The sequence below is a fragment of the Pristis pectinata genome, chromosome 1 (genome assembly GCF_009764475.1).
Source record: "Pristis pectinata isolate sPriPec2 chromosome 1, sPriPec2.1.pri, whole genome shotgun sequence".
NCBI lineage: Eukaryota > Metazoa > Chordata > Chondrichthyes > Rhinopristiformes > Pristidae > Pristis > Pristis pectinata.
Window position 1 is genome coordinate 25,514,870 of NC_067405.1, and position 15,915 is coordinate 25,530,784.

At 37.7% G+C, this 15,915-nt stretch overlaps 1 protein-coding gene across 1 annotated transcript in view; it reads left to right on the top strand.

Moving 5' to 3' along the window:
* Window positions 1-15,915, top strand: part of LOC127583300 (low-density lipoprotein receptor-related protein 1-like) — a 1,307,163-nt gene that overhangs the window by 651,835 nt on the left and 639,413 nt on the right. The window contains exon 8 of the mRNA XM_052039177.1: window positions 3,407-3,629. Coding sequence (XP_051895137.1) covers window positions 3,407-3,629 — 223 coding nt within the window. The remainder of the gene's footprint in view (window positions 1-3,406; window positions 3,630-15,915) is intronic.

The following is a 15,915-nucleotide window of genomic DNA, read 5'->3' on the forward strand; positions in this document are numbered from 1 at the left end:
CACATATTTTATGCCAGGGCACTTTGTAGCACTGTTGCTGACAACACTGATGATACTAATCAAATGCTGCCCTTTATTTTGTTGTGCCTAATTTTACAGGTGCAAATGTCTTCGTGGTCAGAAAACCTATGAGAGATATATATATATATATAATTAAATCACATAGTTATGAGTGGTATATTTTCATGTATCTTAAACAGATTTACCTTTATTTCTGCAAATTATTTGTGGTATAGACAGAAATATAAATTCAGATATACAATAATTAAATAAAAAATGAGCATCAATATAATGTAATTACAGTCACAAAAATCAACAATATCACTGTATGCTTATCCCCATTGTTTTCCTTTTCCCAATCTAATATTAAAAATTAATAATTCATCATAAACACACTTGAGAATATTGTATCTTTTCTTTGCTTCCAGCTGTGGAGGTAAACTGAAATTACAATTTAGGCAAGACTGCAATGATCGCTTATATCACTGTAAGGCAGCATTTGTGGAAATATCATTGGATTAAAGTTAACAGACAACAGGAATAATGCAGTTTAATAAAGGAGAGAATATCTTTAGTTTGTAAATTATATTGTTTGGGGAAAACCTTGTTGTGGACTAGAAACGAAAGTGTTATTTGTTATATAGTATTGGTAATTCCCTGGCCTATTCTCACAAACAGAAAAATTGAACATGACCCATTTTCTTTACTAACATGCTATATTCCCTTCAGTTAACATCTTAAGGTCCAAGTAATTAGTTCCCTGCAGCAATTCTGTACTAGTTTCTGAACTTGACCTTGCCTTGTCTACCTTAGTCAATGATTACTGGCTACCTCAACTTGAGAAAATTGTACAATTTTCAACATAATTTAGCGTAATGGATATGGAATAAATTGGAGTAAAACTCTAGAGCATTTTAAAAATGTGAGGCAGAAGGGAGTAATTTAAAAACATCCCATTTATACTGTATTCTTCAACAAGAAAGATTTGCTCCTTTTTATACTTATCACATTTAAGACTAAGCTCTATTGAAACATATTGAAAAAAAAGATTCTGATTGAAGGGATGATTTTAATTCAGATTGTGTTGCTGGGGCAGGCAGCAAAAATTCCATATTGGTGAGGAACAGCTGCCGGGCAGCAGATGAGAATGGGATAATGTGCAGATCCATATCACAGCTGGTGGTCTGTTCAGGAGGGTTATATAACTGGAGGCAGGGGCAAGCAGGGGAGCCCTAAGGTATGCTTGTGCACATCGTCTCTTCTTCACCCTGATAAGAAATTAAATAAAAAGGTATCAGACTACATAAGACCCCGTCTGCACACTGCAGCTACCTTGTGCTAGCCCTGAAGCTGCCTAACTTTACGACAATCTAGCTTCTAACGAACTTAATGTTTACTACAGCATTCATTCTCCAAGGCACCGTGGTTCATGAACAATGACTGGATCTTGAGTGCTCAAGCTGACATCCCACTCACATTCTATCCTGACGGTTCAGGTTGTCAAAGGCCTTTTTGTTATTTTTTGAGACATTTGGAAACATCAGGGGGAGAAAAAAAACAACTTATTCATTAAATATTTAACCATAACAAGTTCAGTGAACACAAGTAACTGATGCAAATGAACTAAAACTGATTTTTAAGTCAAATAAAGTTAAAGGAAAAAAGTACATTTACCATCCTTTTATTTGAGAGGGTTTTACTAAATGTACCAGCTTTGGCTCGAATGGAGCTCAGAGGCTGATAGTCCTACATGCAGCAAGTTATGTAGGGATAAGGCATGAAACAAGACATTTTGCCCAACTATTAATGCTGGTATTTTATCCTCCTCCCTCTTTTCTTATCCAGATCTATCGGCATAAACCATTATTTCCTTCTCCCTCATATTCCTCTCCAGACTCCTCTTGACTTCTTCATTCAACCAGTCCTAAGGGTGGTGTGTTCTATGTTCTCATCATCTTTTTGCTAAACATGTTTCTTCTGAATTCTCTGTTGGATTTCATATAATGAAGATGCTCTGCACCACAAGTGGGAACATTCTCTTTGCGTCCACTCTATTAAAACTTTTCATCATTTTAAAGAACTCTTAGAAAACCTCTCTGCCTTCTTTTCTCAAATCTACTCATCCTTTCCTGATGTATATACTCTAACATGTCTATGGATCCACTGGCTTTCAGGCGGTCCGTTGAACCTATTTACATTTTTTTTCTCAGATGGCTCCTCCTGATAAGTTGGCCTTCACTTTCATTGGTAGAAGTGGCCAATAGACCTTGACGATGCAATTGCAGCCTAATCTGCAAATTTCTAGAAAATTTTCAGTGAGAACAGAAATGCGAGTACCTCTTGCTACCTTTACAACCTAATTACAATGTCCTGGCAAACTTGAGAAATTAGAGAAGGGAAGCTTGGGAACAAGAAAGCTAGATACTTCAAAAATGATGTATTTATGTAAAATCTTACCTATTAACAGATATAATTTTGTATGCAGTTAATGTGCGTAAAGTCATTCTGAGGAAGTTTTACAAGGGCAATTGAATTTGTGTTTTGTGGTCAAGAAAGGTAAGAAAATTAATGAAATTTTGAAATCAAACTGGGAAGATTTAGATAATTGAAAAATGTCAGCCAATAAATTGCCGCCACAAAATTACACTAATGAATTCTAAAAGTGCATTATGGTGGATCACTTGCTTTCAGGAATGGTTGTGTACCATCCACCAGATTAGTTAGGTCTGCTCTGTGGACAAATGCAATATTAGTGTATAATGACTGTTTTAGACTCATTTGTCAAATATTACCACAGCACGTGCTTTGCAAGTTGGAGTCACCTACTTCATATGCTTTAGCACCAAATGAACAACCCTAAAAAAGGATTGACGGAGATTTTACACCAGGAAGGTAAATTGAATAACCTCTTTCTACAGCTTATTGAGAAGTGATGGAAATGGGAATACCCTGCCCAACTTCACATTAAAACTGCTGGCTACTGTCTGTCACAACCACCCCTCCCCCAGTGCCCACCCATTTCCTTCTTCCACATCAGCCTTTCCCACACCCACATAACTTCCTGCTAGTCCCCTCTAGGCCTCAAGTGATGCCTCCAGTACACCCATACTGCCAATAAAGTCAACAAGGATGCAGCAAACACCAGTCTCATTAGCCAAATGCAGCATGTGCTCTTGCATAGGCATTTGTGTACCCAACTATGCTTTAAAAAGATGCGATAGCTCTTTGAAGCTAACTAGTTAATAAAGCGTTGTATGTATCATTGAAACTAAGATTACAATACAGTGTGCAAGGTGTATTTCACAACTTTTGGCTTTAATTTCTGGTGAAAATGAACTTGACTTTTGAGATTGTAATGGCTGAAGAAATTGTAATACTTCACTCATGATAGTTACTTTTTCAACAGGAAACTTTTCTTCACTGACTACGGTGACATCGCCAAGATTGAAAGGTGTGACATGGATGGGCAAAGCCGATCCAGGATAGTGGACAGTAAAATAGAACAACCATATGCCATCACGCTTGACTTGGTAACCAAACAGGTCTACTGGGCAGATGTTTATCTCGATTATATTGAAGTGGTAGATTATGAGGGAAGAAACAGACATACAGTTATTCATGGACGTGATGTGAGTACCCAATATCTTAATGTGACTTTACTTAAAAAGAAAAATTAATCCCTTTATGCTACTGGTAAAACTGATAGTTACACTTTGTGTTGAGTAACACAGACTGCATAATGGGTCATTGATCAGATTGCTACTATTTAGTGCTTATTAAAGCTTACTTAATCATAATATTATTAAGAACTTAGTTACATTATGAGGCTTCCACTGGATGAGAGAAAATGGATTAACTATTATAAATGGTGTATCTTGTTTTCTCAGTAACTACATTCAGAGGATGGCAAAGAAGATTACATGTCTTAGTAATTAGTACAGAAGAGTCTGCAAACAAAAGACTTTATATTGCAAAGATGAAAAACGTTTAGATGTAAAATCACATGTTTAACAATAATCCTTTGTATTGTAAGGGCTGCCATTCATCAACCATTTATTTAAATAGATTTTCATCTTTTATTCACTGGCCAAGACTAATCACCTTTGTCTCTTGTTGTCAAATGAGGTGGAGAACTTAAGTTTGCTTGAACACATTTCACTTACCTTATACCAGTTCCCAGTGGTCATCGATCCACAGCACATATCTGGACTTAGGTTCCTCACGAAATGATAAACTTCAGGACTCTTCGGAAAATGACATGATCTCAAACCGCTTTGATAGTCATGTGAGGGGTATGTCAGTGATGCCTGATCTCAAAGCAAGGCTGTCAATCCTGTCCCTGTCAGCTTCACCAAGGGTGGCTTCCTGAATGACTTTAATAAATCCATCAATTACGTTGTGAACGGGAATCAGCAGACACAAATAACACAGTCACACCTTTGCAAAATCTTCTTTAAATTACATTATTTTAACCTGCAGGAACATCCAGAAAAAGGTTTTTTTTAGATTTGGTTTGAGCCATAATGGCAAAGAACATCTACTCACAACTAAATCATGTGAAAATCTGGATTAGTAGAGAAGACAGATCAACTGAAATTTACCAAATTCCAACTGATTTTGTTAAGCAGGGGTACTAAGTATAAAATAAGATAAAGTAGATAGCATTAAAATCATGATCAAACATGATCTAATGGAATGGCCCTGCAATGAAATATCCACCCCTGTCCTATGTTCATATTCCATTTTACTTGTTTGATACAATTTGAGTTTTGAATACTTAAAGAAAAATAGGAAATTAATATGTGTGCACAGAGAAATTAAATGGGCTGACAAGTGCTGGTTTTCAGGGCTCCCAGGGAAGTAATTCCCAGTATTTTATGGATCTGCTGTACATCTAGGATATGGTGAGAGACAGATGCCAACGTATCTGTCAGTCCATTCCATCACTAGATTCCACATGGCAGAGCCTAGTCTTGACGGAATTCTCCTGAAAGACTTGGTAAAGCATCAGAAAAATTTTTCATTTGAATGAATACCCTGGCCTGGCACCTTGTTACTTAATTTATTTCAGATTTTTAATTATTTCTTAATATTCTAATATAATGATTTTGTTGAATGTTTCATAATTTTTCCCTTTAAATTATTAATGGCAATTTATAGCTCCGAATGTTGGAGATAAGTTGAAAGCTGTTACAAATCTGTAAAAAGACTGGGATTGAACCTTTAGCTCCCACCTATTCTTGTCAAGGTATTTCTGGGGAATGACCTCAGCAATAAACTACTTGAGGCCACCCACTGTTGAAGCCTGATAAAGATGCCTTCCATTGGTCATGTGCATGGGTGGTCAGAGCCAAAAGATGGGCCAAATCCAGGTTGACTCAGGCAAATGTCTTAGCAATTGATTTTGTAATATTTTACTTCTATGCAGGAGCTTACATCAGCATTGTTTCTTGCCAGTCAAGGAAATTGTAGACAGCAACTTCCCGCTGTGGCTAGAACCATTGGAGGTGTGAGGTGCCTGAGTGGGAGAAAGGCAGCTGCTGTAGAAAGACTGAGCAAGAGATGTTGTCGCCAAATAGGCAGAATGATTCAGAAATAAACACTAAATATTTGACTTTGTCAGTTGTGAGTCAGATGTGATAATGTGCTGAATGAATCTGTCTAACTGGGCAAAAGCTCAGTACTCCAAATTAGAGCCTTCTGCTCAAGTAAGTGGGCTCTCGGAGCACCCTTGCTGCATCATTGCGCTCTTTGGAGAGTTTAATGGGTGGAGCCCAGACTTCTTCAGATTCTCCAGCACTGAAGGTTGTGCAAAGTTACCTGACCCAACTACAGCAGACCCCCTGATCTCACTGGAGAGAAATATATGCACAAAGAACTGTAAAGGCAAGTTAACTTCATTGTTTATTTACAATAAGTACCCGGAGGAAACCCATTCAGTCACAGGGGGAGAAGGTGCAAACTCTATGCAGATAGCACCCAAAGTCATGAATGAACCTGGTTCTCAACCAGCTGCACTACTCTGCTATGTACACCAGAATGTACTGTCGACAGAAAGGACTTGAAATTCCAAAATAAACTTTAATTGAAATGTAAATGATTTATGTTATGTCTTATAAGATAGTGTAATGAGAAAGAAAAGCCCCTTTACCCTTCACATCCATACCAGCTCCCTGGGGAGCAATCGTTTTAATCCAATTCCCTCTCTTCTTATTTCCCTGTACTCTTTAACTTGTTTCTCATACATGCACATCAACTCCCTTTTTGCCATTAACTTACACTAAAGAGTCATTTACACTCACTAATTTAACCTACCAATGCATTTTTTGAATGTGGAAGGAAATCAGTGCAGTGGAGAAAATCTATGTGGCCATGGACAAAACATGAAAATTCTGCACAGGCAGCCACTAGGTCAGAATTGAACCCTGGTCACTGTGGCTGTGAGACAGCTGCAATAACTGCTGTGCCTTCAAGTTTATTTTGCTTTATTGGCTGTGCTTGTCATTATAAAATTCTGTGTACATTAGCCTGACAAATAAAGGCTGGTTAATCTAATATTGTTGGTGGAATGGCTTTCAGAAACAATAATCTGCAAGAAAATTAATGGCAATTTAGACAAATATGAGTAATAAAAGAAAGCCAGAATGGATTTGTTAAGTGAGAATCATTTCTGAGCACCAACTTGATTGAATTTTTTGACAAGTAAGAGCAATTAGGTTGGTGTTGTCCATATGGACTTTCATAAAGTGTTCGATAAATTGCCATATAATGACTTTGCAAAATTGTGGCTGGTGGAATGGGGAATTGGCAATGTGGATACAAGCTTGACTAAGGGATAAAGATAAAAAAATATATAATGAATAGCATTTTAAAGATTTAAGTGGCATTCAATACGAGGACCATTGCTGACTTTATAATGCATCAATTATTTGAATATAGGGTACAGACTGCAATTTTGAGACTTGCAGATGACACAAAGCACATACAGTAAGTGCACATAGATAATAAGAAAGATAGTGTTAGACTTCGAAAGACCATAAGTATGTTAGTGTGGGCATGTGGTGGATGAAACTTAGTACAGGAAAGGGTAAAGTAACACATTATCTTTTGGTTGGATGATCAATGAGAGGCAATGCAAGATTCATGGAACTATTTTAAAGTGGGTGCAAGGACAAAGAGATCACAAGTGTATGTGCACAAGACAGGTTATCAAGGTATATAATATCCTGAACTTTAAAAATAGCATCACATGTGCTGACCCCTGCCTTCTCTCCTCAGCTTGCTGCTGTCAAAGGCCTTTGATGACTTGAAACAAATTAATATCAACAATTGACAGTACTAGCAATTAATTAAAATAAAATAATTAGAAATAAATAAATAACTTAACTATGTAAATCACAAAGACTGCAGATGCTTGAAATCTAAATTAAAAACAGAAAATGCTGTAAAAACGCAGCAGGTATGGCCACATCTGCAGGTCGACGGTTAATGTTTCAGGTCAAGGACAAAAGGTCAACACTCAACATCCACAAGATAATGGCCTTCTATTAACCCGGCCGCACAATAAAGGTTCATGGCAAGTCCCTACAAAACATGGACCACTTCCGTTAACTTTCAGTTAATGATCAAATTTGCCAGCATAACCCATACTAACTGAGTGTTGTGGACCAAGAGAATCACTCGCAGTTTTCAGGTCAAAGAGAAACATATTTATTCAATTGACCTTTCACCCAGAGGAGGGAGAGACCTGTTCCTCTTATCAGTGTGTCCATTTGTACAAAGCATGACACTTGTATACATATTTAGGGAAAAAGTAAAATTTCTTTATCATACAAAGACTTTCAGCTATCACTTCTTGACCATTCTAAATTGAAGAGGTGCATAGTCAGTTGCTTTTGACATCACCATCTCTGCATGATCACTTTGTGCTTTTAGACCCCGAGTCAGGTGGTATCATGCCTAAAGTATCCCTTTGTTCAGTTCAGGCCTTGGTTACCATGGTGATGGTACTCTGAGGCAGAGAGCTACCTCTAATTATCGCTTTTCTCATGGGGCTACCGCTTTCTGTTATCTCATACTCTGTTACGTAAAACAGATCTGACTTATTTGGTGAGGCAGAAATACTCTTTTACCTTGCACTATGCTTTGTAATATTATATTCAAGTTAATCCTTCAGGATATGACACTTTGTCCAATCATGTTATAAGGAAAAAGGTGCTTGACAATCAAAACTTTGAGCAAGCCAAAATAAAACTTGAGGTCTATCAGGGAGTAATGGTGATCCCTGCCCTCTGAACTGATTTTGAAACCTGAACTAGCCACAGCAGTACTCTAAGGCACTGGATAGATAGTACCAAAACATTCTCCACAAACTTCTCCAAATCCACTGGAAGGATAAGCAAACAAACATCAGCATCCTCTCCAAGGTCAACAATGTTCCCATCATTAAAGCTTTAGTTACACTCAGTTGACTCCATTGTACAGGCCATGCCATTCATATGCTCAACAGCAGACCGTCAAAACAGACACTCTCTTTAGTCCCAATAAGAGACTACCAGATGCACAGAGAAAAAAAAAATCCACAATATGCTCTGAATATTCTTGGAAAATTTGCAACATCCCAACAACTCCTGGGAAGTTCTGACCCATGACTACTGAAAGTGGTGAAGGAGCACTCAGAATGGCTTTGAAAACATTGAGTTCTTGCATCAGACTCAAACAGCGGAAGGCAAATGGTGGCAGACCTGTTGCATCATGGATCTCCTGTGCCGCATCTGTGGAAGTTTCTCAGTTTCTTAGCCAGGTCTCATCAGTCACGTCAAAAGCCACATAAATGGACTAGAAGCAAGTCGTCCTTGATCACAAGGGACTACAAAGAAGAAGAACATCCTTTTCAAGTATACATCTGAATCTGTTATTTTTATTCATGTATGGGATGTTGGTGTAATTGACAAAATCAACATTCATTGTCCATTCTTGGAAATATGGTGAAGAGCCACCATCTAAAACCACCATAGTCCCTTGGTGAATGTACTTCCATAACATTGTTAGTTGTGGAGTTCAAGTTTAACTTAGTGACAAAGGAATAACAATTAATTTCCAAGTCAGAATGGTGTGCTATTTGTAGCAGAACTTCTAGAAAGTGGTTTTCCCATACACATGATGCCCTTCTTCTTGGTAACTGCTGTTGGAGTATCAAAGGCTAGTAACTGCATTGCATTTTATACATGTCACGCACTGTATGCCTTATAGATAGTGGAAAGACTGCTGAGTCAAGAGGCAAGTCATTCGATTGTATTTCTGTGTTAACAGTAGCAAACAGACTGCCAGTACCCTCAGTAATGATGATGACTTTGAAAGTCAAATTTAGATCATTGCATTCTGAAAATCACTCTTGATTTTGCTTCTATCACTTTTTCAGGAAGTATATACCAAATCGGAAAGCTCATTCTGTAATCAAGCATCTCATTCCATTCAACCCGGGGATATTTTAGAAATGGTCTTTCTTTGTTTCCTTTGGTTTCCTGCTCTCCTGGCAGTGGATATCATTTCCCCTCATCCATGCAGCCAAAATGACTCAAATTTTTAAACATGCTTTTGGTCCCTGAACAATAATCTCAGCTTCTCTAATATCGCTTCATAACTGGTCCATTAACTCTGCTGGTGTACCTCCTCTCAACATCAGTAAGTTCTTGATAATATGACTAAAGTATGTTGCCCAAAACTAGACATAATATTTCAACAGAGCCATAAGAAATTATTAACAATATTCTTTGTTTTTACATTGGTAAAGCCAAGTTTCTTTAATCAGTCTGATCAAATTAGGCCTCAGATTTTTATATGTCAGCCTTGCCTATTTCTGCACCCCTTTAGAAATTTACCATTTATGTTTTATTATTTCCTTATTCTGCCCATTGAAATCTATCACCTTGCATTTCTCTGCATCAGATTTCATTTGCCAAATGTCTGTTCCATTCTCCAGACTACCAGTACTCTCCTGAGTCTCCACGTTCTGCCTCACAGTTGGTATATTTCAAGCTTTGTGCCATCTGCCAACACTGAAATCAGATTTTCTACACCCACTTAAAAGATTATCTTTTAAGATATGGGTCATGGGCAGATTATTTTTAGATTACACTAATTATCCTTAAGGTTGCTGTGGAGACGAAAATGTGTCACATCATTAAAAACCTGGCAATCTTCCTTTTGAACCAGAAAAAGATGGTACATGCTAATAATATGTCCGGTACTGTTTTAAATCATCCTTTAAACTGCACCTTGCTCTTAGTTAATATAAAATGAGAAAGTATTTAGTTAGTAAGGTGCTGAGAAAGTTGAAAATTAAATAATTTGCCCACTTTCTCTTTGAACCCACAAAAACATTCAAACTGGTCTCACTTGTGGGTACCTGCTGGAAAAGTTATCTCTATCCTTGAGGTGAAGTTCTTTGCATTGACTGGGCTTTGCTTGATTTAGTGGGATCACACGAGCCCAGAGTGATGGTAGAGAGAAGAGGATTCAGAACAAGTACAATTCATAAGCTGCCTTTTAAAATAAAAACCCTCAACCCTTGAATTTTTCTGACATTAGGGATATTCAATCTGATAACTATTAAAATACATCAGAACATCAAACCTTGAAAAAATATCAATATGTTTTAAAACTAATAATAAAGGAAATAAAATAATTAAAAAATATCAACTCATTTTCAGTTGTTTGTAGCCATTGATGTCAATGATGTTGCAGTTGGGTGGCATTTTTCAATTTGAACTTATTAGTGTGGTTGCAATTCCCATGTTCCAAAGCGCAACTCCTTACACTGGGCACTGCCACCTCTTCCTCACAAAGTCCAGGCACTTGTATTTAGTTAACTGTTAATTTGTATTTTGATCATGATTAGAACTCAAACTGATATGTAAGGAAAAAAAAGTCTGTAAGCACAACTTAGGACAGTATTTTCTTTATTAATTTAACTACAAAGTGCCTGCATACTTGTATAATATTGGCATTGTGGCAGTTCTACAATTCACATTTATTTATCATTAACAAATACAATACATCCAGAAAGTCACAAAGTTCTACTCTCTTAAGTATGTAGAGTACACTCATGCCCAGGTACACTCATGCCCAGGTACAATACATCCAGAAAGTCACAAAGTTCTACTCTCTTAAGTATGTAGAGTACACTCACCCCACAGCCACTGATTTGTTTTAACAATCTTAGTCCTCCAGTCCATGCACTTGATAGGTAAGTTTTACTTGTATTTCCTAAAAGACATCCTCTTGCTGTGGAGTGAACCCCTTCTCTCTCCCCACTGCTGTACCAGGAAACTGGTGCGAATCACTGCCCTACCCTGATGCTCTCACAGTGAAGAATCACTGACTGTTCAGTGTGGGAAGGCTGCCTGAGAGGGCTGGTGTTGGAGGGGTGGGGAGGTGTGAGTGCAGCTGCTGCATTGCGGGGCCTCAGAGTTGCACTGTGGCCAGCCTGGTGTGTGTGGGCCAATGCTGGGGATCGGCAGCACCTGAGTTGACAGAGGTCAGTCAGTGCTGTCAGCTCTGTCAGTCGTACATCTTTAAATATATACTATAAAGACTCTTTTCAATGTTGCTTCCATTAGCACTCCTATCCCTGAGTATGCATCCTGGGTGCTAAGTGAGATAATATCTCCTCTGCCAAGCCCCACATTTTCTCTTTAACAATATTGGAACAATGTGAACATCAAGGAGAAGACTCTGGCAGAGCTCTCTATATATCTGTCACAAGAAATCTTATTGAAACTCCTGAGATAATAAACAATACCCTTTCTCGAGTGAATGCGAAGAGCCACTGGTCGGAGTTCCCTGATTCTATGCTCCCGAATAAACACTTGAACAGAATTTAAAGAGACGCTGTCAGTGATGTGAGACCTGTTTCCACCACGCATTCCTGCCTTGTGTGCAAATATTTTCTCACTTTTGAATCAAAATCATGATTTTTAGTAATCCACAGAGTTTATAGTGTGGTTCTGATGCTATAGGTTTCAATGGGTGAATTGAGGAATGAGGTGGATTTGTAATAACTGTTGTGAAGATGATGTTAAGTAAATTTGATAGATTCATGTTAAAAGGTGTTTCTTGATGGGAAAAGCAATTAATTTTTTTCTGTATTATCATTTTCTTGTTACTAAAATCATTGAATGTTCTGTGACAATGGAGCTGGTTCCTCTGAGCAAGGTTCTGCATGTTGATTGCCTCTGACACTTGTCAAACCGCTTTCTCCCCCAAGGATCTCAAAGGATTCCTTCATCACTTGTAGATTGGGTGATTACTGAACGATCTACATTTGTCATCATGCGCTAGAATTGCCTGTTGCTTGTCACAATATTTTGTCCCAGTCCCATTCTGTCTTCTCTGCTACAGTCTTCTACAGACCAAGTGTGCATATGTTATAGCGTTGGCAGGTATATATTGTCCGATGAGGGATATGATAGAGGGCATTATATATACATAAAAAAACAGGGATGAGGACCCAGCACCTTTGACTGGTATTTCTAGGACTATGCAAATGTTGGCAGTGTGGAGTTCTAAAGCATAGGCAATCCCAGCTTCACTGTCGAACTCAAGGTACCCATATTTTCTTGGCCATTTTTCTCAATGACTATATTTGCTTGTGCACTAATTTCAGTGGAAATGATATTATAGTTTTACCTGGAACATGTAAAGCAGTGTGTGAGATGACAAAAATATTTACAGGTTAAATTTGACCAGGTAGAAAGGGAAAGCAGAAACAGTTTGCAGCAATTCATTTCTCATCACTTAATTATCTAAAAAATCACGCTTGTGTGTTTCAATGACAGTATTGTTTGCTCCAGCCTTGAAAGATTTATGAATAAGTTGCTTAAAGTAGTTGGAGTGAAAGCAGCCTGTGAAACTGAAATTGATATCCTCTGAAAGTAGTAATGCTGAGAAGTAACACAAAAGGCAAGTCCATGTGAAATAAAAACCTGCAGATACTGGTTATATGAAATAAAAACAGAAAATGCTTAAGTATTCAACAGGTCAAGGCAGCTTCTGTGGAAAGAAAAATAGATATCACAGTTTGGGTCCAAGATCCTTTGTTAGAACTAGGAAAGAGAGAGTTCCAGTCAAGCTGGTCAGGGAATTTTGATAAGTTGATTCAGTTTTAAACAGCTTTAATAATTTCCAGATCCATACTGTGGATTTCTATGTTTGTTTTTTTTTCATAAAGTTCTACCTAACAGGGAACTTATTTGTAAATATTTACAACATTGATCTTTTCCTAACTCACTGCCGCTTGGCAACTAAGATACTTATTGATTTTTGACTCTGTGAACACTTCAAGTCACCAGAGCACATTACTTGAACATTAACTGCAAGAAATAAATCCTCCAAAGGAATAACTTTGATAGACAAGAAGCAAGTTAGTATGATGTGGGAGATCTGCAGTAAACAGTAGTGGATCTATCATTTTATGAAAGGAGACTAAAAAGCCAAAAAGATGGTTCTGCTCTTTGGTCCAGTCTGAAGTTTCTGTAAATCCTAGGAACTTTTCAAAGTATAATCTTTAACAAGATAGTTTGTTCAATTAATATGTTAACATTTTCTACAATTTAATTTTCACAGTAAAATGTTTTTTAATCAAGGAAAAGACATCCCTTCCTCTTTTTTGGTATCATAGTCAAGCTGTTCAGGGATTTTTGATGAGGCATGCATTGTTTCACAATAAATCATGAATTGATGTGAACAACCATGAGTACTTCTGATGCACCTGATTCAGCAATGAGACATTTTTCCAAAAAAACTATACGAAATAAAATATAGAACAGCAATATTCACACAGTGAGCCAGACTTTGAAGATATAATGATGGTGAAATGCCAACTCTTGGCATCATTACAGCATAAAATCTGCATGGAACCAAAGGTCAGGCAAGTGGTCATTTAAAAATAATTACTTCTTGGTTTGCTGTCTAAGAATCCTACAATCTAACTGGTTTCTCAGCAGCTTGATGACAAATCACACACAAATGGGGAAAATACACCTCAGTGGCTGAATAATCATCGACTTCTGGCACCCCTAATCAATCAAGTCATAAATCTGGACATTGTTTTCAGTGATATCTTGCCCCTCCACATTTTTTTGTTGGATACAATTAACTCACTGCACATTTGCTAGACAATATTCCTGCTATATAAAAAATATTAAACCTTGTGGAATGAGATATAATTGAGTTCTTAACAATGCATTTACTGTGAGAGCTTTAAGGTCAGAGGGGGGAATATTTAAAACATATTTGTGAGGGAAATTGTTTTGGCACAAATAGTAGTGGATGTCTGGAAAGTGCTGCCAGGGGAAGTGGTTGAAGCAGATACGGTAGTAACATTTAAGAGTAATTTAGACAGGCACATGAACAGGCAGGGAATAGAGGGAGTATGGACTTTGTGCTGGCACATGGGATTAGTTAGATTGGCATGGTTGGCACAGATATCATGGGCTGAAGGGTCTGTTCCTGTGCTGTACTGATCTATGTTCAATAAGTATGGAACGTCATGTGCTTGGAATAAGGTAATAATATTTGTCAAAGAATTTGAGTATCAATGAACATCACAATCCATTGCAAATTAAACATGCTATAAATTGGAATTTAAAATTAAAGATTTAGAGATAAAATTTTTAAAACAAAAAATGATAAATTACCTGAAACTAACTTCTCTCTCTCACAATCATTCCTCTTCATGAGGGTGAAAGTAATGAATCGGTGGGAGGCTAATTTCAATAGTATCAGGCAGGAACTGGAGAAACTAGACTGGGAGCAGCTGTTTGGGGGTAAATTCATATTTGACAAATCTAGATTTACCCCCAAATTTTAAAGGCCATTTGATTAAAGTTCAGTGCCAGCATTTTCCTGTGAGGATGAACGATAAGGATGGCAAGACTTAGGTGCCTTGGATGATGTGATATTGTGAGTTTGGCGAAAAAGAAATAGGACGCATATCTAAGGTTTAGGAAGCTGAAAGAAAACAATACACAACATTGTGGGCCGAACAACAATGTTGAACAAACACAACAATGTCGGCACAACATTGTGGGCCGAAGAGCCTGTACTGTGCTGTAGTGTTCTTTGTTCTATGTTCTAAGACCTTTGAGGAATATAAAGGAAGCAGGAAAGAACTTAAACAAGAAATTAGGAGGGCTAAAAGAGGCTCTGACCTTGGCCAGTTGAATTATGGGAAATCTCAAGACATTTTAAATATACGTTAGTTGCAAGAGAGTTGCTAGGGTAGGTCCACTAAAGGACAAAAGAGGAAGTTTATGTGTGTAGCTAGAGGAAGTGGGTGAGGTCCTAAATGAGTACTTCACCAAGGAGAAGGACATGGATAATGGTGAGGTAAGGGAGAGATATGTTGATATTAAGACAGAGGAGGTGTTGAGTGTCTTAATAAACATTAATCTGGATAAATCCCCAGGACACGATGGGATCTGTTCCAGGAGTGCTGGGATCTTGACAAGGATCTTTATATCTACTTTTTCTATGGGCGAGATGCCAGAAGACTGGAGAATAACCAACATTGTTCCCTTGTTTAACAAGGGCAACAGGGGCATACTAGGAAATTATAGGCCGGTCAGTCTTACATCAGTGGTAGGGAAATTATTGGAAAAGATTCTTCAGGGAAGGATTTACTTGTGTTTCAAAAAACATAGACCTATTTGGGATAAGCAACATATCTTTGAGCCATATCTTTGATTGAGGGATTTAAGGGATTAGAGGGATGAGAGATCCACATTCAATGGATCTGAACTTTGCAGGCTGAGCCAGGATTTAAATGCCCATCCCTAATTGCCCTTGAGAAGGTAATGGTGAGCTGTCTTTTTGAGTCAGAATTTTATATTTTAGAAGAATCAGAGGTTATAA